Source organism: Bidens hawaiensis, unplaced genomic scaffold (genome assembly GCF_021521415.1).
Source record: "Bidens hawaiensis isolate Kalapana, Puna unplaced genomic scaffold, B.hawaiensis_p1.1 tig00015320_1, whole genome shotgun sequence".
Classification (NCBI taxonomy): Eukaryota; Viridiplantae; Streptophyta; class Magnoliopsida; order Asterales; family Asteraceae; genus Bidens; species Bidens hawaiensis.
The window spans coordinates 444091-469773 of NW_027492369.1; the positions used below are offsets into that span (position 1 = coordinate 444091).

Here is a 25683-nt window from a genome sequence, read left to right on the forward strand (position 1 = left end):
ATCTAACTGATACAACGTCCAATCATTTTGAACAGCCAACGTTAGAACACACTTAACAGTTATCATTTTAACAACAGGTGAAAAAGTCTCAAAAAAATCTATTTCTTCCTTTTGACTAAAACCCTTGGCAACTAGCCTGGCTTTAAGTCTTTCTATTTCACCATTTGATTTATATTTTATTTTGAAAACCCATTTACACCCTATGGTTTTCCTATTAGGTGGTAAATCAACTAAATCCCAGGTATCATTCCTATGAAGAACTTCAATCTCATCATTCATAGCAATGATCCAGTTTGGATCAGTAGCAGCCTCAAAAAAATTCCTGGGCTCAACACTTTTACTCAACATAGACACAAAATTCATGTTGCATGCAGAAAGATTTGAGTAATTTACTACTTTCTCTAAACCATACTTTACTTTTCCTTCAATAATGTAATCATTTAAAGTTTTTGGAAAAGATACATTTCTTGTAGATCTTCTAGGAACAGTAGGGACTTGTTCTCTAATGTCATTTCCCTCAAAATTATATTCATGTTCATATATATCTTCCTCACCTTGAACCCTACCAGCTTCAGATTCAATACCACTGGTTTGCTGATATTCAGCACTATCAATAACAACATCAGTTCCAGAACCATTGGTTAGCTGATTTTCAGCCCTATCATCAATGATTCTAGACCTTGATCCACTAGTATGCTGATGTCCAGCCTTATCAACAGTAGTACCATACCTAAGACCAAACCTTAGCCCACTAGTTTGCTCAGACCCGTGAGGAGATAAGTCATTATTATGATTCTCATAATTGGGAATTAGATCATCTCTAGACTGATTGGGTATAGAAGAATTATACAAATCAAAAAAGTTTAAATGTGTAACACCAAAATTATTTTCATTAATATCCTTTAGTATAGAATTATCTTTGAAAGGAAAAATTGTCTCATAAAATTTTACATCTCTTGAAAACAAAATCTGTTTCTTTTCTAAACTCCACAATTTATATCCTTTCTTTTGATTTGAATAACCAATGAAAACACATTTTTCAGCATTACTGCTAAACTTATCAGTTTTATTTAACACAGTACTAAAACAAAGACACCTAAACAATCTTAGATGATCTAACACAGGTTTAAAATCATAAACTAATTCATAAGGAGATTTACCATTCAACACAGAAGATGGTGTCCTGTTAATCAAATAAGCAGCAGTCAATATACACTCAGACCAAAACTTTAAAGGAATTCCACTTTGAAATAATAAAGCTCTAGCAACATTCAACAAGTGTCTATGCTTCCTCTCAACAATACCATTTTGTTGAGGAGTATGGACACATGTTGTTTGATGATTAATACCATTATCAATGCAGAATTTGCTCATTTGATTATTAACAAATTCAGAACCGTTATCACTTCTGAAAACTTTTATATTTTTATCAAATTGATTCTTTATCATATTGGTAAAACTTTTTATATGTGAAAATACCTCATCTTTATGTTTCATTAAGAAAACCCATACAACCCTAGAGTAATCATCAACTACGGTAAGAAAAAAACGAAATCCTTCTCTACTTGGAATCCTATAAGGACCCCATACATCTAGATGAATTAATTCTCCTAAAGCTTTAGTGATATGATCACTTAAGGGGAAAGGTTCTCTTTGTTGCTTTGCCCTGTGACAAACTTCACACGGAATATTATTCTCAACTTTAGACAATTTTAATGTATCTTTTAAGACTTTCAGAACAATATCAGATGGATGCCCTAATCTAGCATGCCACAAGTTTACACTATTATGACTACTAAAACACACCTTTTCAGTCAAAGAGGAATTACCACAAATGTATAGCCCATCAAGTTGGCTACCAGTCACCAGGATACTCTTTGTTACGGAATCCTAAATGTAACAATTATTCTCATTAAAAGATACAGTTAATTTGCTATCTTTAGCAAGCTTATGAACAGACATCAAATTAACACAATAGTCTGGTACAACAAACACGTCATATAAAGTAACTCTATTGTTCAATTTTATGTTACCAATTTTAGTTACAACAGCACTAGTGCCATTTGGATGTCTAACCCTTATATTAAGATCAAATACATCAAGTTGATTAATCAAGTTCGCATCAGACATCACCATATGTTGGTTTGCCCCTGAGTCAACAACCCAACATGGATTGGACTCACTATTACTACTACTAGCAAAGCAAAACACAGATTTATTACTATTGAAAGAGTAAAACCAAGGGCTAACAATACCTGACACATTACAACTCTGAGTATCATGAGTTCAGACTCAATAACCTAGCAATCTGATCAGAAGTAAGACCAACAGGAGCATTATTAGAAGTACATGAATTATCACGAACATGGTTACTAGTTACAACATTTTTACCTTGACCGCCCCTAGGCTTCATCCATGCAGGATAGCCAATTATTTCAAAACACTTGTCAACATTATGACCTATTTTATTACAGTGAGTACACTTTACATTTTGATTAGAACCTCTAGTAGTATTTTTTTTGTTTTCAAAACTTTGATTTGATCTTGATACAAACCCAACACCTTGGGTTTGTCCCTTAAAAAAATTACTACTAGAGTTTCTATGAGATTCTTCCCTAGATATTATAGCAAAAGCATCTTTAACGGTAGGAAGCTCATCTCTAACCAACAAATTTGTTCTTACCGATTCATAACCACTATCAAGACCCATCAAGAATTGCATTAGTTTTATTAAGTGATTAAAATCATTAAACTGTTTTGAAGCATCACAAGTACATGTTGGTAGTTGTAAAATTAATTGTTTTCACATACCATTTAATTTGTGATAATATTCAGACACAGGTTGATTATTTTGACTAAACATATTAATTTGTTGATACAAGTTAAACACCACAGGTCCATCATCTTTATCATAAGTTTCTTTAAGTTCTTTCCATACTTCTGATGCTAACCTAGAATAAACTTGACCTAAGTAAAGTTCATCAGATACAGAATTTAACAACCATGTTAAAACCACAGAATTACATCTATCCCACTGTCTAGCCAAGACTTGATCAGTGGTAGACCTGATACTAATACCATCAATGAATCCAATTTTATTTTTAACTTGTAACGCCAAATTCATTGCGTTAGACCAAACTTTGTAATTTTCAGTTCCTTTCAATTTTATATTTACAATAGTAAGACAACTAGAATCGCTAGCATGCAAGTAAAGAGGATCGCTAGCCTCAAGTTTACTAACCAAAGTATTATTATTATTCTCATCACCCATGATAATAAGCAATTAATACAGCAAAAAATGAATTAATCACACAAGCACACGTAAGTAAACCAACCAAGATTAGAGCCAGGTATTCTTGCCTTTCAAGAAGGTAGATCAAGGTTAATAATGGTTGGGAATGCAATATACAACTCAAAACACACAAGATGATTCACAATTAATTCAAACACTACAGGGGATGCTTCTCCCTGTTTCAAACCTGGCCCAACTAGTCCAGTAACTCTAAGGCCTAATGCCAACAAGAAAGTAATAACAGAAAATTTAAGATAAGGGAAAGATCTCACAGTGTAAACACCAATACAACAATGTAGCCTTCAATCAGAATTACGTATCAAGACGAAACAGTAACCACGACTCATCAATCGTCACTTGCCACAAATCGCCCAAAAATTAGGGTTTCAAACGAAAACCCTAATTCTTCAAATCAAAATCGAATGTAATCTCCAAGATCCAGAATACCTTAGCTCTCTGATACCATGTAAAAATGGATACCATGAACAACTAACTTTATTCTTCATGAACAAGATGAACCTAAACCTAGATTACAAGAACTATTGAGAGAAGAATTGAAAATACTAGAATGAATGGTACAATATATGCGTATGTATATTAGGTGAATGAACCCTAACAAGTATTTTATATGGCTCTCCAAGTGAACGAATGTCAAAATTATTATAACACTCGTAACAAACCTGGAGAGCAAAAATGCTTCCATATTCTGGGCCCAATTCCTTACAGCCCATCTAGCCAAAGCTCCAGCCCATTCAGTCCATCCAATCAAGCCCATCATGCAACCAGACTCCCACATTTCACATACATGAAAAAAAATAAAAAATAAAACAAAGTTATAATAATAAAAACATAACACCTTATAATCAATTGAATTGAAACATAATAAGAAAATTACCTCTTATTATTTCAACATAAATGTTGACTGACCAGGGTAGTGAAAGAGTAAAACACCATGCTCTTTCCTTGTGAGTCATTTGAAAATAAATATAACTTACTCTAAACTTCTATCAATCCAAAAGACGAAAAGTCTTGATTACTACAAACCAAACCATTTTGGAATAATTTGGCAATTTTGTAAGTATAATATGGGAAAAAATGAAAGATATGATTCTGTTTTTTACTTGATGTGAAAAATAAACACCTCTTTCCTTATGAGTCGTTTGAAAATAAATATAACTATTAAATACTCTAAACTTCTATGAATCCAAAAGTCTTGATTACTAGAAACCAAAACAGTTTGGAATAGTTAGGCAATTATGTAACTATAATATGTGAAAAAATGAAAAATATGATTCTGTTTTTTACTTGATATATAATTCAAGCTCTGAATGTTGCTGGATCTGGTTCTAGTCTTCCCACTGACCAGGTTCTTATACAAATGAATGTGCTCCTCAATCTTAAAAACAACCATGCTTTTGGCTATTCTTATACAAATGAATGTTGCTGGATCTGGTTCTAGTCTTCCCACTGACCAGGTTGCATTAATGGAAATCAAGTCAATGATTTCAGACGACCCTCATGGTGTTCTTAGATCATGGAATGATTCTCTTCCTTTTTGCACGTGGCGAGGAGTAACATGCAGTCGATGACACCAAAGAGTCACAAGCTTGAATCTTAGAAGCAAGGCTTTAGCAGGTTCTTTATCTCCTTTTCTTGGAAACCTCAGCTTCCTCAGGTCCGTCGTCTTAAATGACAATCGGTTTAATGGTAATATCCCACATGAAATAAGTCGTTTATCACGATTACAAAAATTTTCCATATACAACAATTTTTTCATCGGAGAGATCCCAGGCAACTTATCAAGTTGCTCAAAACTATGGTTACTTGACTTAGAGAAAATAAGTTATCCGGGATAATTCCAAATACGATTAGTTCTATGTAGATGTTGAAAATGTTACACTTAGGCAAAAATAACTTCACGGGTGGGATTCCACCATCCATTGGCAATCTTACATATCTTCAAAAGCTCTCTCTCGGAGGAAATCCGTTAGGAGGTAGCATTCCCAGTTCCATTAATCAGTTGAAAGAACTAAGAGGGCTAGGTCTCGCAGAAAATGGCCTCCTCGGAGAGTTTCCACTGTTTTCCTATAACATTACAATGTTAGAAATAATAAATATTGGAAACTTGTCATCTCTAGCCGAATTAGCGTTGAAGGAAACAAATTGGAAGGAACTATACCATCGACTTTAAGCAATTGCAAAAAGTTGTTATATCTAGACCTACGTAGAAACAACCTTAGAGAAAGTATACCTAAAGAAATATGCCAATTGTCGTCGCTTTCCCTTCGACTAGATTTGAGTCAAAACAATCTGTCTGGAATGATTCCATGAGAGATTGACAAGCTTAAGATGTTAGGATATCTTGATTTGTCTAATAATCGTTTATTGGGTGAACTTCCAAGTAGCTTAAGTAGTTGCAAAAGCCTTCAAACACTAAATCTTTGTAGAAATTTCTTCCATGGATCGTTGCCAAAGGAATTCGGTTCTTTGAGAGGCCTCGAATATGTTAACTTGTCTTGAAATAACTTTTCGGGGCCTATTCCAACATATTTGCAAGAATTGGATTTGAAGCATCTGGATCTTTCATATAACAATTTTGAGGGAGAGGTGTACGTTAAAGGTGTTTTTGCCAACACGAGTATGATAGAGATCGTTGGGAATCATAGACTTTGCGGTGGTTTACTTGAGCTTCACCTACCCAAATGCACAGTTGGAGACTCCAAAAGCTTTCTGTGCGTGTTGTTGTAGCGATCTCACTATCTTCCATTGTTGTAGGTTTAGCTATGATGTCATTTCTCTTGTTTTACTGTTATACAAAGAGAAATACAAGTAAACCATTGGATACAATATCGACTAAATCTTTTGAGAAGATTTCATATGTCACACCCCAACCTAAGGCGGAAATGCCGGGGCGTGATCCGATTGCTCACAGCTCGAAGATACTATCATAAATATAAATGACAATATCTAATTAATTATTTTGTTCAAATAATACGCACAATAATCAAATACAACAATATACTTCAAATAAATATTTACAACCATTTAAATTCAAGTTTTGTCTTCAATATAACCCTAAGGTCTTTCTAAGTGTCCATACTTCCACTTCAAGTAACATGCATATGCGTAGAAAATGGAGTTTTGTCAACAAATATGTTGAGTGAGATGATCACCAATTTTGACACAACAAATAGTTATATAATAAATAAATAATAAATGATAAGTGGTAAATGCGCAAACCAATCTATGTGGTAATAATCAATCAAACCATAACAAACCAAAATCAAGTATATTCGTGTGTCAATGAATCGTTGCCAAGTGAATCGGGCATTGATTACAATGACTAAATTGTCGGTTTACCTTCGCCAAGCGAATCGGGCTCCGGTTACTAAGACGGTCGTATGAACATACTAATGAGAACCCTATACAAAAGGGGATATGCTGGACCTCTCCGAAACGTTATCAAGCAAACAATTAAACATGTAGCAATTAGCAAATAGCATTCAATTGATATTCACACAATAATAACGTTTGCGATTTTGAGTATATATATAGAATAGAAAATATGAGTAAGTACGCATATGTCCCCAAAACGTTAGAAAACAGTGTATAAAAAGGGGAATGATCAAACTCACCTTAGATGGAAGGCAAGTGATTAATAAATTCGACAACAAACTAATGATTTAAGCGAGTCGTCCAATATGCGTCCAACGAGATTAATGATCAGAATATGAAACTTTGGGATATGAAACTATAAATAAAAAGGAACTTAATGCCGCTGGAATCAATCCAAACGGATGGGTAGAACTCTAGTCATGTTGAATTAAACGTTTAAGCGAGCTGATACTGACCAGAATCCGAACAGCGATTCGGAAGTCGGGTTTTGGGAAGTAGCCTTAAAATTACGTTACGAGAATAAAATTCTTCTGGACCGAACGTTGAATCCGACCAGAAGCATGAGAAAAAGTAAAGTCAAACTTGTTGACTGTTTTGCCCTTTAGCGGGTTTTAAGCGAATTGACCAGTCAATACCCTTCAACCACCGAAATTGATTGAAGGTTATTGACTAGGGAATATATATGAATGTTTCCTATGTTTTACAACTTACCCGGAAAGTGAAAGGATCGATGAGAAACGGAAGTCAAAGGTCGGTGCATAAGCAAAGTCAACCGTTTATGAGTGTATCTTCGACAATAATGCAAAAATCGAAGAAGATGATGAAGGTTGGAGGTAGGTGACGGCTAGGAATTGTGAATTAGGGTTTAGGGATGATTTGTGATAGATAAATAATGATATGTTTATATAGGATACACTAGATCGAACTAAATATGGTAACTTACTCGTTTTAGAACTAGATGGACCTTTAATGATCAAATCAACATTATAACCAGTAAATTTCGTTCTTGATCAAGGGTTAATGAGTATGGACATGTATCTAAGCTATATTAGTCTTCTTGAGTCTTAAAACACTCGATTATGTCATAAAATAAGCGATTTCGGGCCAAAAACGAACTAGGAAACAATAATAAACGAAACGAGCTGTGCAGCTAACCCATAGCGCCGCGTGGTGGGCCTAGGCCACCCCACCACGTGGTGTTCCGGCCAAAAGGAGGAAAATATCATCATTTGTCAACTTTAGTCCCTATAGTTTGGATTTAGGTCATTTAACGAACTTTTTATGCATAGTTTAAGATTTGAACAACATATAAAGTATAAGGGGCCTAAAGTGAACATTATAAACTTAATTATTTATAAACACTTGATTTTTAATAATAATAAAGGTCTAAAAATGTTTCGTTCGTAAACGAATACGGAGTTTTGTGACCGAGTGTGATGCCTTAAGAAATATTCGCCATCGCAACTTGGTGAAGGTTATAACTTCTTGTTCAAGTATCGATTTCCAAGAAAATGATTTTAAAGCTTTAGTTTTTGATTACATGCCGAATGGGAGTTTGGAGAGTTGGTTACATTCAACAAACCAAATGCTAGATTTTGCTCATAGAATCAACATTATAAAGGAGGTGGCTTGTGCTATTGATTATCTACATCGTCAATGTGGAAACGTAGTTATTCATTGTGATTTGAAGCCTAGCAACATTTTATTGGACACTGAAATGGTCGCTCATGTCGGAGATATTGGGCTCGCAAAAATTCTATCCCATGAAGGAGTTCCTCAGGTAAACAACAACAGCTCAAGTGTTTTTAGAGGAACCATTGGGTATGCACCTCCAGGTAAGCTAATGATCACAAGTCTATTTGAATGTTTTCTTCTTGTCTACGTTATACTACACGATTAACTCTGCCTAAGTTGCAGAATACGGACTTGCAAGTGAAATCTCAACCCGTAGAGACATATATAGCTTTGGAATCCTATGGTTATGTGTTTCAAATTATGGATCCAGTGCTTCTAAAAGAGGATGTTGATGAAAAGAGTTTGATTTCATTAGTGAAAATTGGAGTGCAATGTTGTTTCGAGTCTCCACAAGATCGAATGGATGTTGAGACCCTTGTTCAGGAACTCTTCTTGATAACGGCTGGAACTCAATCTTGATATGTTAAACGCCCCGGATCACATTCTTCAACCCAAAAAACTAGTATGTGATTGTGTTGTAATTTTGTTATATCTTTTAAATTAATGTTTGAATATGAATAAACGTTTGTTCTCGAGAATAATTAGAAACTTAAAATAGAAACATTTACAGTTCCACCAATCTAACTATATTTGTAGTTTTTTTTTAAATCTTATTAGTCTATGTGTTGTGGTGAGGTGGGGGACGCCACTCCCTACCACCTAATTTCTTTTTAGCTGTAAAACCATTCATCCCCTTTTAACACGCGTCAAACTCATCTTCAACCTCTTGGGGCGCTACTGGAAACGAGCCAAACGGCTCAAGGTGGTGGGACCACAATCAAATTCAGTTAATGATAACAAACCTTTGTAATTCAATCAATATATGTATAAAAACCAAAATGAATATAAACTTGTTTAGTTAAAGCTTCTATACTAGACATAATTTACGAATTAGTTACTTAACGTCGCACCACCTTGGTTTCAGTGATGTCATTACACTTCAACAATGCTCCACAACACATAATATTCTTGTCTCACTTGGAAATTTGTATATGCTTCCCACCCACCATCTGCCCAGTCACAATACCCCTTTTTTTCCCGCCAAAAACAAAACATGTCATACACATTACACACACTGATTCTCCCATTTATTAGTTAGTGACATTGTAGCAACAACCACTAGTACCACATTCTTTCACTTCACTTCAAATCACACACACACTAAACAAAAAAACATGAAGGGAACATCATATATTATAATGTGGCTAACTATATTTCTAGTCCTCATTCTAGCTATGGTACTAGGCTTGATTCTACTTCTTTTAGCTGAACTCTACTGTTCTCCACTCAACCGCCACCGCCGCGGCCACCACCTCACTACTCCCACCGCCACCGCCACCAACACCACCATCACTACCATAAACAACTTGCCAGCCCATGCAGACCCCTTAACTGACATAGAAAAATAAGAAGCTGCCACTGGTGGAACCCAAAACGGGTGTTCACGGGTTTATATATCGAATCCGATATATGATGAAGCGAATGGGACGCCGTTTGAGACTCCAGAGAGTTCACCGTCACGGCTGGATGCTGGAGATGATGAGAGTGATACGAATAGTAATAATGGGGCCACTACTTCGTCTTGTGCATTAACTACTTCTTGTACTTCACCTTCATTGTGATTAATGAAAATTGAGTTTGCTAAACAAATTTGTTAGAAAATATTTTATGTGATTGTTTGAGTAAGTAACATTTGCTCATTTTAAAAACATTTCAGCAAATAAAAAATTCAAGTTTAGTCAAAAGCTTCTTTAGAAGTTTGAATTGTCCTTAATAAGCGAGTTTAAACCTGAACTTCATTTATCGAGCTCGAGTAACCAAATTGGCTTGTTATTAAGATAATTTGTATACAGTATATTACAACTACCATACGTGAACAATGATTAATGAATATATATATATATTTTTTGTAATTTTATTTAATTGCTTTTGTTTTGTTATATATCCATCATTCTCATGACGAATGACTTGGTTTTGCTATTCAAATAGGCTTGTGGCCGGTATGCCTCAGGGCCGGCATGTGGGCCAGGAAAATGAAGGTAGGACTTTAGACCTAAACGTAGTTGAGGCGTCCAAATTAAAAAACAAAACAAAACAAAAAAACATTATATATAGACATATATTTAATCAGCAAATTAGAAACAAATTTGTGTATTGGTCTGTTGGTAAACTTGTGTGTTGTTAGCTTGCATGTCATGAATTTGAGAGTCATTATTAGTTTTTTTTTTATTTTTAAAAATAATTGTCATTAAAGGGCCACAAATTAGGCATCCAAAATCGTTGAGCTGCTCCTGGTATGCCTTTGATTTCAATGTAAACCATGTAATGAATGAGAATCCGTAGTGGTGCTTAGTTTTTAAGTTTATATAGTTACTAAATAAGAGTTTATTAACAGGACGACAAGAATAACATGGAGTGGAAAGGATTAAAGAAGAAAGTTATCTATATTTTACATTCACTCAAAAGTTGATGAAGAGCATAAAATTTTGACCATAATTCTTTTGAAATTGACACCTTTTTCAGTTAATAAAGTAAAATATATAAAAGCATGTAAAAGTGAAACATGTTTTCTTGTCTTGTTCATAGACAGAGAAAACCAAAACAAAATTACTGACTTTCGCCATGTGATGCCTTCTGTCTCTTGTTCCACGAAGCCTAATGGTCTTAAAAACGAGTTCGCTTTACAATATGATATTTCTCTATCAAATTCATATATTCATATATTAAATATATGGTTTAACAAAATAATTTTAAGCGATTCATACACTATAAGTAGACTTCGACTCATATTTTTAGCTAATATTTTCTTATTAGTTTAGTTTAAGATAAAACATGTCTACTCATGAGCTTCAATTTGCATTCGACAATTGATATCTTGTTGTTTAACAACTTTGCATATATAAAATAACAAGACAAAACAAATTTCAAAAGGAATATTAATATACACATTACAATTTTACAAATCACATTACAATTTGCATTTACGATGATACATTGTTGTACCGTGCAACGTTTACGATAACATTAATGTAATCTTAAATAGGCCAACATGTCCCCATATTAAATCTATTGCTTTTACAACGAGGGGTGGTTTAGTTACTCAACCAACCAATATGAGAGTGTCACCTCAAAGCAAAATTACCTAATTTAAGGTTGGTTCGTGTTTAGTTGGCTAGAAAAGTGATGGCTCAGGTTCGGATGCCTAACAAACAGTTGGGTCGGAATAGGTTGGTCTATATATCTTTGCATTTCTACCCGGCGATCTTTTTCTTGATGAACCTTCCATTTTTTGGTAAGTTGAGTGTATATAGAGAATTAGAGAGTATAATGTGTAGAAAGTGAGAAGAACGTGGATGGAATGGTTTATGATTATATGTATTTATATTAGAAATTGTGAATTTTTAAAATGTTCAAACGATCATATGACCGTTACTCTTTACTCGGCATCGGGTTCACAAATGCACTCCCAACTATTCACTACACTACTCAGCCAAAGGGGGGGGGGGTGGCGTACCCCTGGTACTCGCTTACTCGAACACTCTACTCGACCTCTCCGAGTAATCAATCAAGAGCGATTTGATATAACTAAACCAAATTGTAAACCACATGAAACAAATATTGAATAACTCTCAATATAGTACAGAGGAAATATAACTCAACAACCTCTTTTACACATAACTCGTGTTTCTCTTGATGAACGCTAACTCGATTGCGTCTCGCATGCTCTATAATGTATAACCATAACTCCATTTATACAAATTAACCAAAATTGCTAGCCAAGACGTTACTTACTATAATTACAAAACATTTAGAAAACATTACCAACTATAACCTACTTGTCAATATTGGCCCCTTAAGTTCACAGACTTGTGAATTAGAGTCTGAAATTACCAATAATCGACCCCGCTTACCCTTAATCGATAGTATTTGTATGTTTTGACTTTTTTGCTTAAGCCTTTTTAACAAACTTTGGTTCGATTTTTCTTTTAAACAAGTATATATCTTTTTAAAAATTGATTAGGTGCTATATAAGTTTATTCTTTGTAATTTCCATGCAAACATAAATGTTACGAATTAGGTGCTATATAAGTTTATTACTTGATAATTGTTACGAATTTTGAAGCAAATTTAAATGGGGACATACTAAGAACAAAATTCTTAATCAAGTATGAAGATTCGAGGTCTACTCATTGTCAACCAGGACCAATGCCTTTATACGATAATGCCGATTCTATGCAGACTCATTGTCACCTAGGACCACACTTAACGGTTGGTTTGTATTGTTGAGTTTATGATGAAATATGTTTATTTATTGAGTGTTGCTCTTTATATCAAACAATTTTTTGTTTCTTAAGTTATAAAAATCATAAAAATTAACGAACATATTTTAGTTTTCTTTGTAATTAGGGGAAGCGGTGCACAAATGTGGCGGGCGGTTGTGAGCAATGGCGGTCAAGGTGGTGGTTGGCTGTAGTGACGGTGGTGGTGATGGTTAGGTGGTGGTGGTGGGTGAATGGCGACGAAAGTGGAGGCGGCGGGGGGGGGGGGGTTGATGTAGGGTGAAAGAGAGAATGAAATGAAAAAAAACGCAGGGATTAATGGAATAAATTCGAGGTGCTTTAAAGAGAATTGAATGGACGGTGTAACAGATGATTTCAACCCTTAATCAACCATACACTCTTTTTTTTTTCAACCAAACACAAAGTCTAGACCAGCCCTTGTTGTAATAGTCTTTGAATGTGATAAACCTTAACCACAAGCCATGAAAAAATATCTTGTATTAACTTCAAAGTACATAAACATGACCCACTATAATACAAAATGACTCACACTTTTCAGCAAACACACAAATTCGAAAAAAAAAATAGAAAGTAGGTCGAGTTTTGTACATTTGAGGATAATTCTAAAGTACTAGAACATAAAATGTTTTCGTGAATTTAGTTTCTTGATGTTGAAATGGTATAGGTAAAAGCTTTTTGATAGTAACGTATACACATACCTAATTTCTGGATTTTGAAACGCATAGTATTTAGAGTTTATTACTATCGAGTTTACCAGAGCCTTTCTAATATACAGATGAACCAAGTCAATGGGCTCGATACTAATAAACCATAAATAATATACGTTCAATACCATGACTTTCTCGTTTCAAAATCATGCTAATAAATAAGTCAAACCACTCATAAGTTATTTGAGATCAACCTGCTAAAAACTCGAATTGGGTTAAGCTTAAAGAAGGTTGGACCAAAGCTTCTGACTAAAAAATGAGCGTGACTATTAACTAATCTCAAGCTCTTGTCGGCTTGTGAGCTTAAGCAAGGTTATTGTTTGTATAGTTGTTACTAGTTGCATATATACAGACGTGCGCATATACAAATTAAGTAACTATTATTTTTTAGAGACACTTGTATAAATAATACAAAGGTAGTTATACATGTATAAAATCACATAATAAATAATAGCACTAACCTAGTCAAGCTCAAGTTTGAAAAACTGCTAACGGTTCGAGCTTGAGCTCTATAAATAGAGCTTCAAATGAAATGATCCAAGCTTGAGCTTGATCTCTCGTAAGTTAATTGAGCCAAACTCAAGCTTAGAGGAGCTCGGGATTGGATCGGCTCGATTACAAGCTACAAAGAATCCTGTGTTGGTAATTGGTTCATCCATATGTGAAATGTTTATGAACGGTTCTAGGCATGTGACTTGTTACGTGAAATAGAAACCCTGGTTAGGTTTTCATACAATTTGTCTTAACATAAATTGCTAAAAATAAAAGATGAACTTAACCTTGATCATGATGACTATAATATTATAACATGCAAATGATATAATTCAAGCCTCTCACTAGAGGAGTCATAGCATATGATTCAAAGCATATCAAAATCAAATGGCAATATGTGAATATGACATACCAGAAATAAACCAATTTATTAACACCCCCCCCCCTCCCCCACCGGGTGTGCGGTACATGGTGATGTTAGCTTCATCATGAACTCGTGGTAACTCGAATCACACGCCCGCCCCAAACATATTCATCGTGATGACTTCTACAACGAAACGAACCTGGGTGGCTAGTTGGTGAGCACAGACCCCGCTTCAAGGTCCGTTGAGATTCACCGCCTTCTTCCGCCACGGCTCTTAGTGGTTGTGATATGTACCATCTTGTTTTCATATAGTGAAAACTCTGGTAACACATTTTTTTTGTTTTGTTTCTTGGTTGAAAATTTGTGAAATTAATTTGAAGAAAAGAATGTATAGTGTTATATTATATTATATATAGCACATATACACCAATGGTAGGAAAGAAAGTTGGGTGAGTAAAGTTTTGTATAAAGTGTTTAGAACAAATTCTTGGTTTATGAGCGAAGTTGATGATTGGTGGGAATTGAGAAACATGAGTCATACACAGCTCACTTGGCCAAACTTCATATGTTAAAAACATTCTGATTGACATTGTGGTGGCCCACTAAATGAGTCCTTAAATTTCACAGGTACTAAAACATGTCTGGTCTTTATTATCTTGGTGATAAAAGATGTGCAAGGAGATTAATAATCATGCCTAAATTGCATGCTAATTTATGTTCAGTTCTAACTAACAAAGATCCTATTTTATCTTAGTGATATTAGTTATTTATATTCACAAAAAGTGCATATGGTAATGACTAGTTGGTTCAACCATGTGTCTGAAACTTACTTAAAATAACGTATGAGTCGTCCTAATCACATTGTTGTTTCGGGGCTTAATTGGGGTGCAAATTTATAAGACAAAAGGTATCTAATCCAAAATTGAATCGTTTGAGTTGAGGTTAAATGGGTCCTGTTAGTTTCATGTCGAATTTATGATTTAGTGAAACCATTGCACAACTATGGCTTAGGCAATGACATGACGTGTCCTTTTTCTACTTTTTAGGGAAACCATTTTAGACGCCTCAAACAAATATTAATCATATAGCATATCATAAAAATACACTTTATAAGACATCATCTCGTTCAATATTTTTAATATATTTTATTTATTTCTTCTACGTGTCTGCAAAAAATATAATCAAAATTAGCTCATTTCTAACATTAACTATGATTCGGTGGGCATGGTTTGGAATATGACGCTTTATTTACATGATTAATGATTAATGAGGATTGTTTGTTTCGTCACTTCGTGTAGGGCACTAAATGCATTTTAGGTGGTGCATACTTGTGAATGGGTGGTGTCCACCATGGAATACTATTTATGGTTGAGGATGTTTGGTTTCAAAGTATGTTTAAATGATCGTTAGCTAAAATAAAGCATGACCTACTGATGTAGTAATATTGTGTTTGTTTCTCGTAAAGATGGTGCGGGTTAAAATCTTTAAAAATGCAAGATTAGGCTGTATTTAGGTGTCTAAAAAAGGTTTTATAATTTAATATATTCATTTACATTTTTAAAGCATCGAAGTCATGAAAAAAGAAAACAAATCAAAAAATTCTAAAGGTCTAAATTGTATTTATCTAGGAACTTGAAGGGTACAACACGTAAAAATAAGTTTTTAAATCTGTTGTGCCAATTTCCAACCTTCTTTTTTTTTTCTCTTTCGGTTGCTAGACCGGGTATCGTACCAACACCGCAACTAATCGAACCAATAATGATACCGACTGAGTTTCCATCAGTCCATCACGTCCTGGCACAACGCATGGTTTCAAGCCTGCTAGTATTTCTTAAATGCAAAGGGTGATTTAATTTACTTTTTATCATAACATATTATGAGGCCGCTTGCTTTGACTAACTTTTAAATGGGCTATACATAGCTCAGTTATTATTAAATTTGGGGCACACCATCCACACTATAATTGGGCTAGAATAGCTCTTAAAGCCTCAAATCGTCAATTCTCAAAATCTCAAATACCACTTTATTATTAAGAATCATTCCTGTAGACTTGTAGTCCTTTAGGTTTCATTAACACAAAGCATGAAATAGAGGTGCACAAAAAACCTGAACCCATAATCGGATACGAAAAAAATACCTGGAACCGGTTTTTGTTATACCCGGGTTTTTAATACCCAAACTCGTACCCGACCCTACCCGTAGGGTACGGATAGGGTATGCATTTCAGCATCAAAACCCATACCCGGAACCGGACCTGATTTATACCCAGTAATACCCGAAAACCGGAACCGGTATCATACTCAGAACCAGGTTTTTCCAATACCCGAAACCTGGTTTTTCAAATACCCGATCTATACCCGAAAATACCTGAAAAATACCCTAAAATACCCCTAAAAATTGTAACCCCTTAAAAAAATCCAATCTATACCCGAAAAAAACCCAGAAAAAACCCAAAAATGGGGTTTTTCAATACCTACAAATAGGGTATTCAAATACCCGGTTTTAGAATACCAGGTTCTATACCCGACCCGAACCCGATGCATAGGGTATGGTTTTTAGAGACAATACCCGGACCCGAACCCGACCCGGGTATTACCAATACCCGATTTTTCAATACCCGGTCATACCCAAACCCAGTTCCATAACCGAACCCGGGTATTTTAAAAACCCAATTTATGCACCTCTAGCATGAAAGCTTAATGAGAACAACTATAAGAACTTTACTATATGGTAAATTTGAATATATATTGATGCTTCCGCCTTGATAATAAGGGCAAATTCATAAAATGGTCATTTTGATCTATCACCATTTTTTTTTTTTGGAAAATCTTTAAAATGGTCGATTCTAAATTGTCTTAATGTGAAAGGGAAGAACAACTACTACAATACGTATTAGCATAAACATATAATTAAGAGGTAACCACAAAGGATGCAGAAAATACAAATTCAGGACGCATAAACTAAAATGAATAGTAACAATAATAAACACACTATATTTTGCAATTTAATATATTATAATAATTTATGCTATTTAAAAAAATATTGCTATATTATAACCTTATAACTTATTATATTAATTTTATTATAACATTATAATTTATTATAAAATTATATACAAGTTTATTTTATTTTTATAATATTTTCATATTAAAATGTTTAAAACTAAATAATATTACATAAAGACAAATTCCGTATAAACAGAGTTCAAATTTTGTCGATCCTCACAAAGAGCTTGGTCAGTCCTCACAAAGAGATTACTCGGACTCACAAACAAATTTGGCCACAATCAAAGACGGAAAGACGGTTTAGAACTGGTCATTTTAAAGACTTTTTTAAAAAAGAAAGTTAGTCTTGAAACGCTGCTAGTCAAAATGTCCATTTTGAGAGTTGTCCCCAACAATAAACTTGTTTTGGATTGGCTAAGCAACCTTACAATCCATTAAAAAAAAGACAAACTAATCACTTATGACTCGTTATTTAACTCACCGATACAATATCCTTAATTAGCTATTACAATAGTCCTAACTCAATATCCCATCAGTTAATCGATCTCATTTTGAATGTTCTTAGCTATTTACGTAATTGATTTATTGTTGATTTATGGTATACAAGCATAACCAATTTTGAATGTCCGTACCCACCGTACATAGATTTTGGCATTCCCACATGAGAATGACAACCCGTCGTTTATATTAGTCTTCTCGTACATATCGCTCACGAGATAACTATTTTGATATGTGATAGTGATTTAACCGTTACGCATTTGCTTGGGGCTATGAGACACCTACTAACGAGTTTATCTACATGTTGCAACTTCAATACAAGTTTGGAAATGCTAAATACGATACAACACAATCCCAAGGCTCGGTCCACTAGAAGTTGTGGCGACAAACTTTGAAACTAATTTTAATTTTAAGTAAAGAACTATAAAAACCATATAAATATTAAGTTGGTTTATAACTTTATATGTGATGCACAAAGCTGCCATTTCTCTCACCTACCACCGATGATTAGCAACACATAAAAGAAATTAATTTTGGTTCTATGTTGGCCACTAAATATCATTAAACTTTAATGAATTATTTAAAGACATCTTCTAAAGTCATTCATTATTACGATAGGTTGAAAATAATATCATAATTAACCTTTTAATCCAATCGTATTTTTACGACTAAATTTAACAGCAATTGTAATTCAAAAGTATTAAATTAGGTTACGTCATGCGTCATAAATAGAGATGTCCAAATAAAACGGTTAACCGAAATCGAACTGTTTTGAAACCGATCGAAACTGAAGGTTTGGAACCAGTTTGTAATTTTCTCCAACAAAATTGATTCCAAACCTGTTAGACGAACTGAAACCAGCCAAAACGGTAAAAAACCGGTCAAAACCCCCGAATCGAAACCGACCGTAACCTTGTAAGAAACCGGTTTCAACCTGAACCGAAACCAACAATAAACCGGTTTTGACTTTTGTTGACCAAACAAAACCGGTTTCAACCTAAAATGGTTTTGAGTTTTAAACCGCTTTGTGCACCTCTAATCATAAACATAGTTTTATGAAATTCAATATAAATATAAATAAAATTGACGTATAAAATGATTTTAAAATCTTAAACGTTGTTTTCAAATGTGACACGAAGTGTCCAATTTCTCTCAGCTACCACGAATGATTAGCGCCACATAAAATAAAATTGGTTTTAAATTCGTCCCTTAAAATTATTAATAGCATGATTTGGTAGACCGATGCACGAATTTCTCTTCATAAACACGAATTTCTCTTCATAAACAATTAAACATGCTAGTTTAGTATCCCATGGTTTTATATTCCGAGAATGGAGGTGATCGGGTTGATCGTTACTCGTCAATAATCTAAGTAACTGTTATAAAAATAGTTTTATGATGATTGATAAAAAAATATATGTATTTCAAATGTTATAAATTTGGTTGCCATCATAATCAATCATTTATGAAACTAGACATAAAAAACTTGACTTATAAACTGATTTTAATCCTTATATAATAATTATATTAATAATATATTAAAGTCACCATGTTTTAAAATCTGGCCAATAGCCCGGCGACAAAAATGATGAAAAACAGTATCATGATCGAACGGCCAATGGAATCAATATTACCAGACAAACTCAACCATTATAAAATAAGAATAATAATATCATATCCATTCTCTCTTGTCACATACCAAAAATAAGTTATGGCTCAAACTCACAGCAATGGAAACACAGCTTCTTCATTCAGCATCCCAAAAATAAACTTCACTAAGCTCTTTATCAATGGAGAATTCGTCGACTCGGTTTCCGGTACGTTTAGTTTTTCGGTCTAGTTGTTGTGACGTGTTGATATTTATTTGTTTGTGACATGTATAGGCAAAACTTTCGAGACGATTGATCCACGAACAGAAGAAAAGATTGCGGATATTGCTGAAGGAGATAAAGATGATGTTGATTTGGCTGTGAAGGCGGCACGTGAGGCTTTCGATCATGGCCCGTGGCCTCGAATGTCCGGTTCTGTACGTGTTATACTAAGTTTATTTATCATGTTTACAAGACAGATAGATATGACATATCTGTAAAAGCATAAAGTAGATATGTCATAGTTGTCTTGTAAACATTAGGGGTGTAAACAAGCTGAGCCTGAGCTTGACAAAGCTCAAGCTCAGCTTGTTTTAACTTACGGAAGTCTGGTTCCGTACATATCACACAATTTATCTATTTTTTGAATGTTTACCAGACAGATATGAGATAATATTTGTTTGGTAAACGTTAGTGGTGTAATTGACCTGAGCCCGAGCTTGGCTGGCTAGGCTCGAGATCAACTCATATTGACTTACAGGAGTTCAGGGCCTCTAGCTCAGCTCATATCGAGGTTTTTTTTTTAAAGGTCAAGGCTTGAGTCTTTTTTTTTTCAAACTCGAACTCAGCTCGGGAACAACTCTGTTATTATTTATTAATTTATTTATATACTTTTTTTAAACCATTTCTATATATTTTTGAAATACCTGAACAAGCCTAAGATCGGCTCGAGCTCGTGTGCAGTATCTTAAACGAGCCAAAGCTTGGCTCGAGCCCCCTTAAGGATTTAAAACATGGTTCCTTAAGGATTTAAAACATGGTTAAAACTTGAAAATACTCTATGCTCGATGAGACTAAACAATCTTCCCATACAAGTCTCAGACTAAGGCTTGATAACTAAACGAGCTTCATTTGACGCCTAGGCTCGACTCTGGCTTGATAAGGCTCAAATTTTTTTTGGCGTCTTATGGATCTGATCTTAAATAGCTCATGAGCGGCTAGAATGATTTTAGATGATGTAGTTTATTAGCATGAATGATATTGTGTTTTTTATATTAAAATTGAATAAAATAAACTCTAATTTAGGCCACACTGCCTACTAACACTAGCTGATTTGGTTGGTTTTTGCTGATAGAACCAAAATCCTATGTGTTTGGTATTTGCAGATTTGTCATATCATATCAAACTTATATTAGTTGTATCTACTTATTTTTAAGTGAATTAAATAAATAAATTGACAAATATAATTTGTTTAATTACAGGAGAGAGGAAGGATAATGATGAAATATGTGAATTTAGTAGAAGAACATCTTGAAGAATTAGCAGCACTTGACGCCCTTGACGTCGGCAAGGTTTTATCCCACGGGAAGGCCAGAGAAATTCCGTTCGCAATCAGCGTACTCAGGTTTGTATCCATGTGTTGTAGTTATTATTATTTGATGTAATCTAAACTATGCACATAAACTATAAACTTGAAATTATTTGATTTATCATTTATCTTTAAGTTTGTTTGTTAGTTATTGGTATATAGTTATTAACGTTTTGTCATTATTATTACTTTTCAGATATATAATATATTATTCACCAATATTGTTTTGTTTATTAGATACTATGCAGGTGCGGCCGATAAAATCCATGGAAAGACGTTAAAACTGGCAAACCAGTTGCAAGGCTACACGTTGTACGAACCGATTGGTGTTTTGGGGCATATTATTCCATGGAACTTCCCCACAGGGATGTTCTTTTTCAAAGTCGGCCCCGCTCTGGCCGCCGGCTGCACCATGGTGGTCAAGCCGGCTGAGCAGTCGCCACTTTCCGCTCTTTATTGTGCCCATTTAGCTAAATTGGTATGGTTACTTTGGGGTGTGTTTGGGTTTACATCAGAAATGGATTAAATAATAATAATAATAATAATAATAATAATAATAATAATAATATGATTTTGGTTATCGATTAGGCGGGTATTCCTGACGGGGTGATTAATGTGATTACCGGGTATGGACCGACAGCTGGAGCCGCCATAACTTCTCATATGGATATCGACTGTGTGAGTTTCACTGGGTCAACTGAAGTGGGGCGGCTTGTGATGCAAGCCGCCGCCACCAGTAATTTGAAATCAGTGTCTCTTGAGCTCGGAGGCAAATCTCCCCTCATAGTTTTTGATGACGTGGATGTGGATTCAGCTGTTAATCTTGCTCTTATGGGCGGTTTCGCTAACAAGGTATAATTATATATTTATACATTTAATAATTAATACTATAGTTTCATTAACACTATGCATAAACATATAAGTAAATGGGTTGAAACTGTCAACTTCTAATGAAACTTGTCACTTTTAGGGCGAATACTGCGTGTGTAGCTCTCGAATTTTCGTTCAAGAAGGGATATACGACGAATTTGTGACGAAGATTGCTAGAAACGTAAAAGGGATGACCATTGGCGATCCTTTCGAGCCTTCCACGATACAAGGACCTCAAGTAATTAACATTTAGACATTATATTTCATAAGTTTCATGTTACTATTTTGGTTAACGCTAGTGTTTCGATTTACAGGCTGATAAGGCACAATATGATAAAGTACTTTCGTATATCGAACATGGAAAACGACAAGGTGCTACATTGCTAGCCGGGGGAAACCCTTGTCGAGAAAAGGGTTATTATATCGAGCCAACAATCTTCACCGATGTTAAGGTAAACTAACTTAAGTAACATCACAAAATAAGCATAAGTTACATTTACTTTTCTCTATATTTTCAGGACGACATGCGTATTGCGACCGATGAAATTTTTGGCCCCGTTATGTGTGTCATTAAGTTCAAGTATGATCAAATTCAAACTAAATAAATTCAAGAACCCTAAATACTAAATAATAATAATAACTTTTATGTATAAATGTTGTAGGACGATTGAGGAGGCGATTGCTAGAGCGAATGCAACACGTTATGGTTTGGCCGCAGGGATAGCAACCAAGGACTTGAACATAGCAAACACGGTTTCTAGATCAATTCGTGCGGGTATCGTTTGGATAAATTGTTATTTGGCATTCGACGCAGATTCCCCTTACGGGGGCTATAAAATGAGCGGATTTGGAAGAGAGTTCGGGATGGACGCGTTATACAAATATCTTCAAGTGAAATCTGTGGTCACTCCGGTTCATAATTCTCCTTGGCTATAAGTGTACCAGTTACATGGCATTAATATTTATATAAGCATAAGTCAGAATATCTTTGATGAAGCAAGGTTGAGTGTAATGACAATATTTTCAATGGAAAAAGGGTTATTAAAATTTAAAACTAGATGTAGATTCATTTACTATATAAATGTTACATACTTATATGTGTGTGGTTTTCTAATAAATAGTGACATCTTGATCGAGACCCTTGACTGTCATCTAAAGGTGTATATTCCATTCGTGATCGCAATCGTCCTGTTAGTCAGTCGTCCTGTTAGTCATTGATGTTTCTACGTATGTAGAGGTGTAAATGAGCCCCGTCAGCTTGACTTGTTTGATTTAAGTGACTTTGAGTTTGTTGATTTTGAATCTTGAAATGACGGGTGAGATGCGAGGTTGATATTTTACGACGACGATTTAAGTTGTCACTTTCTTGATCGATTCAAGAAATTGTCAAGAAATTGTGGCACGTAACTGTCACATTTATTATATTTGAAAGTTATTGAAGTATAATGTCAAAACACTAAAATTTGTATTATCTAACTAGTTGGGCACTTTATAACAACAACAATCATACCCAGTAAAATTCCACAAATAGTAATGCTATAGACAGGGTTTGAGGAGGTGGAATGCAGGCAAACCGTACATCTGTCATAAAATATAGTAAGGTTGCTTTCAAAAAAACCCTCTTCTCCAAAAATCTTATGGTTGGGCAGTTTATAGTGATTCATTTTAATTGTCATTTGATTTATAATATTATCTAGTAATTTTAGTGTTCAAATTTTTCTATTTTAGTAATTTTGAAAGAAAAAATAATTATGTCATAAGTCATAAACTTGAACTTATTTTCATCAACTTACAAGTTAGGCCCAAATGCTGATAGGTGTCCAGTGTGCAAAAATCAGTGGGTTACGATCACTGTTCCTGGGCTGTGTCAAACATGAGTGACAACTTCAGACGGTCATTAATTAAGCGGCTACCTCTTAAGAGTTCGTAACATCTTAATGGTTAAGAGGTAGTGAAGAGGTATGCACCCGCCTTAACATCGAGCGGGACGGGTCAACCCACAAGATATAGACAAGAGGCTTGAAATCAGGATGTCATGAAGACACAAAGCCAAAACCTATGCGCATGGCGCATATCATATATGCTCACGCGTATCACATATGCTCACGCATCATATATGCTCACGCATATCACATCTGCGCATGGCGCATCTGCGTGTGGCGCATATCACATATGCTCACGCATCATATATGCTCACGCATATCACATCTGCGCGTGGCGCATCTGCGCGTGGCGCATCTGCGCGTGGCGCATATCACATATGCTCACGCATATTACATATGCTTGCGCATATCACATCTGCGCATGAAACATCTGCGCGTGAGAATAAGGAGAAGACCTCGCGCATCCCCAGGATAGGCGCATATCACACATGCACATAATCAACCACGTCCTTATCCAAATCAGGATAAGGACAACCATGATTATGCTCATCAGACAACCTTCCAGAAGGTATCCTTTAAGAAATAAAGAATATGCTGATGTTGACAGCTGCCAATGAAAGGTGGACAACTCAGCAAAACCCATGTGCTACCACGTGATTGCACATGGGTCAGGTGAAATACCTTGGTCAGAGAATAATCAATGAAAAAGCACCAGGTGTCCTAAGGACACGTGGCGCGAAGCAATAGGAGGAGGCCAAAAAGGCCCTAATTGGGTCTGAGCCCAATCATTGGAAACCCTAACACTATAAATACCACACCACCTCCACAAGGGGAGGTAAGCAAGAAAATACACTCTAAATCCTTACTTACTTTCAGATTATCTTCTCCTACAATATCTTATTCTCACATCGGAGGGTTACCCCAAAGAGGACCCCTCTGTCCCTTTTTGAGGGGTAAGTTCACGGTGCTGCTCGTTTTGTAGGTGGAAGAATTCATACTCCGGAAAACCATCGGTGATATAGCACACTCATACCCGAGGAAAGTTGATCGTCTACTAGTAAGCCGATCCACGTTTCTTCAGGTAGTTTTAAGTTTGAATGGTTAAGAGCAATGGTTAGCTCTTAACTATTCAGACTTAAAACTACCTCTTAACTATTCAGATGTTATGAGGTAGCATCTTAACCATTTAGACTTAAAACTACCTCTTAACCATTCAGATGTTACGAGCCAATAATTAATAGATAGCCTTTTAATAATTGTTCAGAGGCTACCAAACAGCCCCTTACCAATTTAGTACACGAAAGAAAAACAACCAGGTTTAGACTAATATGCTGTAACATATAATCGATGGATCATGTTCAACCCACTAACCATTTGAACCTCTTTTACAACATACCAATATGATTAACACGTTCACAACTTGATTACTACTTATAAACCCGTTTCACATTTGTAGATAAATGAGCTAAACGAGTCGTGTTCAAGTTACACGATTTTAAGTCTATGCAGATTATGTAGATAAATGTGTGTTTCCGAGTTTTATCAAAGGAAAGAAATGATAGTAAATGGAAGAAAAAGTACGGATAAAATGGAAGGATTCGTTTCCTTCCAAGTTGGAAGGAAATTTAAATAAAATAAAGAAGAAAGGAAAGGAGTTGCTTTCCTTTTCATTCCTTTATTTCGTTAAATAAGCACGAGAACACAACAAATGAAAGTGGTCTAGTGTATCTGACATCTAAGGTCGTGATGGCATAGCATTGTCGACAAATGGCACAACGATAGAGAAGTTGTGTTTGAATAACACAAAATTAATTCTATAGATGTTATATCTAACATTTCTTCACAAATAGATATACAGGTCGTATCAAAATTGAGCAATTGAACCACTAACCCGCCGTGATTTAACTAAAACACATTTATCAATAATACTAAACGATAATATTTAAAAGGCTAATTAAAAATAA

General features: G+C 34.9%; 1 protein-coding gene across 1 annotated transcript; it reads left to right on the forward strand.

The window, feature by feature from the left end:
* Positions 1-19499: 19499 nt before the first annotated feature.
* On the forward strand, positions 19500-22870 carry LOC143548958 (aldehyde dehydrogenase 1-like). The gene is made up of 10 exons (XM_077039990.1): positions 19500-19606; positions 19673-19815; positions 20860-21002; positions 21204-21444; positions 21555-21818; positions 21937-22074; positions 22151-22288; positions 22355-22416; positions 22499-22772; positions 22814-22870. The coding sequence occupies exons 1-9, from the start codon at positions 19501-19503 to the stop codon at positions 22770-22772; spliced, it is 1509 nt and encodes a 502-aa protein (XP_076896105.1). The 5' UTR covers position 19500; the 3' UTR covers positions 22814-22870.
* The last annotated feature ends 2813 nt before the right edge of the window (positions 22871-25683 follow it).

Bases quoted from the DNA above. Each gene is read 5' to 3' on its own strand.
- LOC143548958 (XM_077039990.1), top strand. From the start codon at position 19,501: ATGGCTCAAACTCACAGCAATGGAAACACAGCTTCTTCATTCAGCATC. The intron at 22,075-22,150 runs GTAATTAACATT...TTCGATTTACAG, and splicing joins CCACGATACAAGGACCTCAA to GCTGATAAGGCACAATATGA. The intron at 22,417-22,498 runs GTATGATCAAAT...TAAATGTTGTAG, and splicing joins ATGTGTGTCATTAAGTTCAA to GACGATTGAGGAGGCGATTG.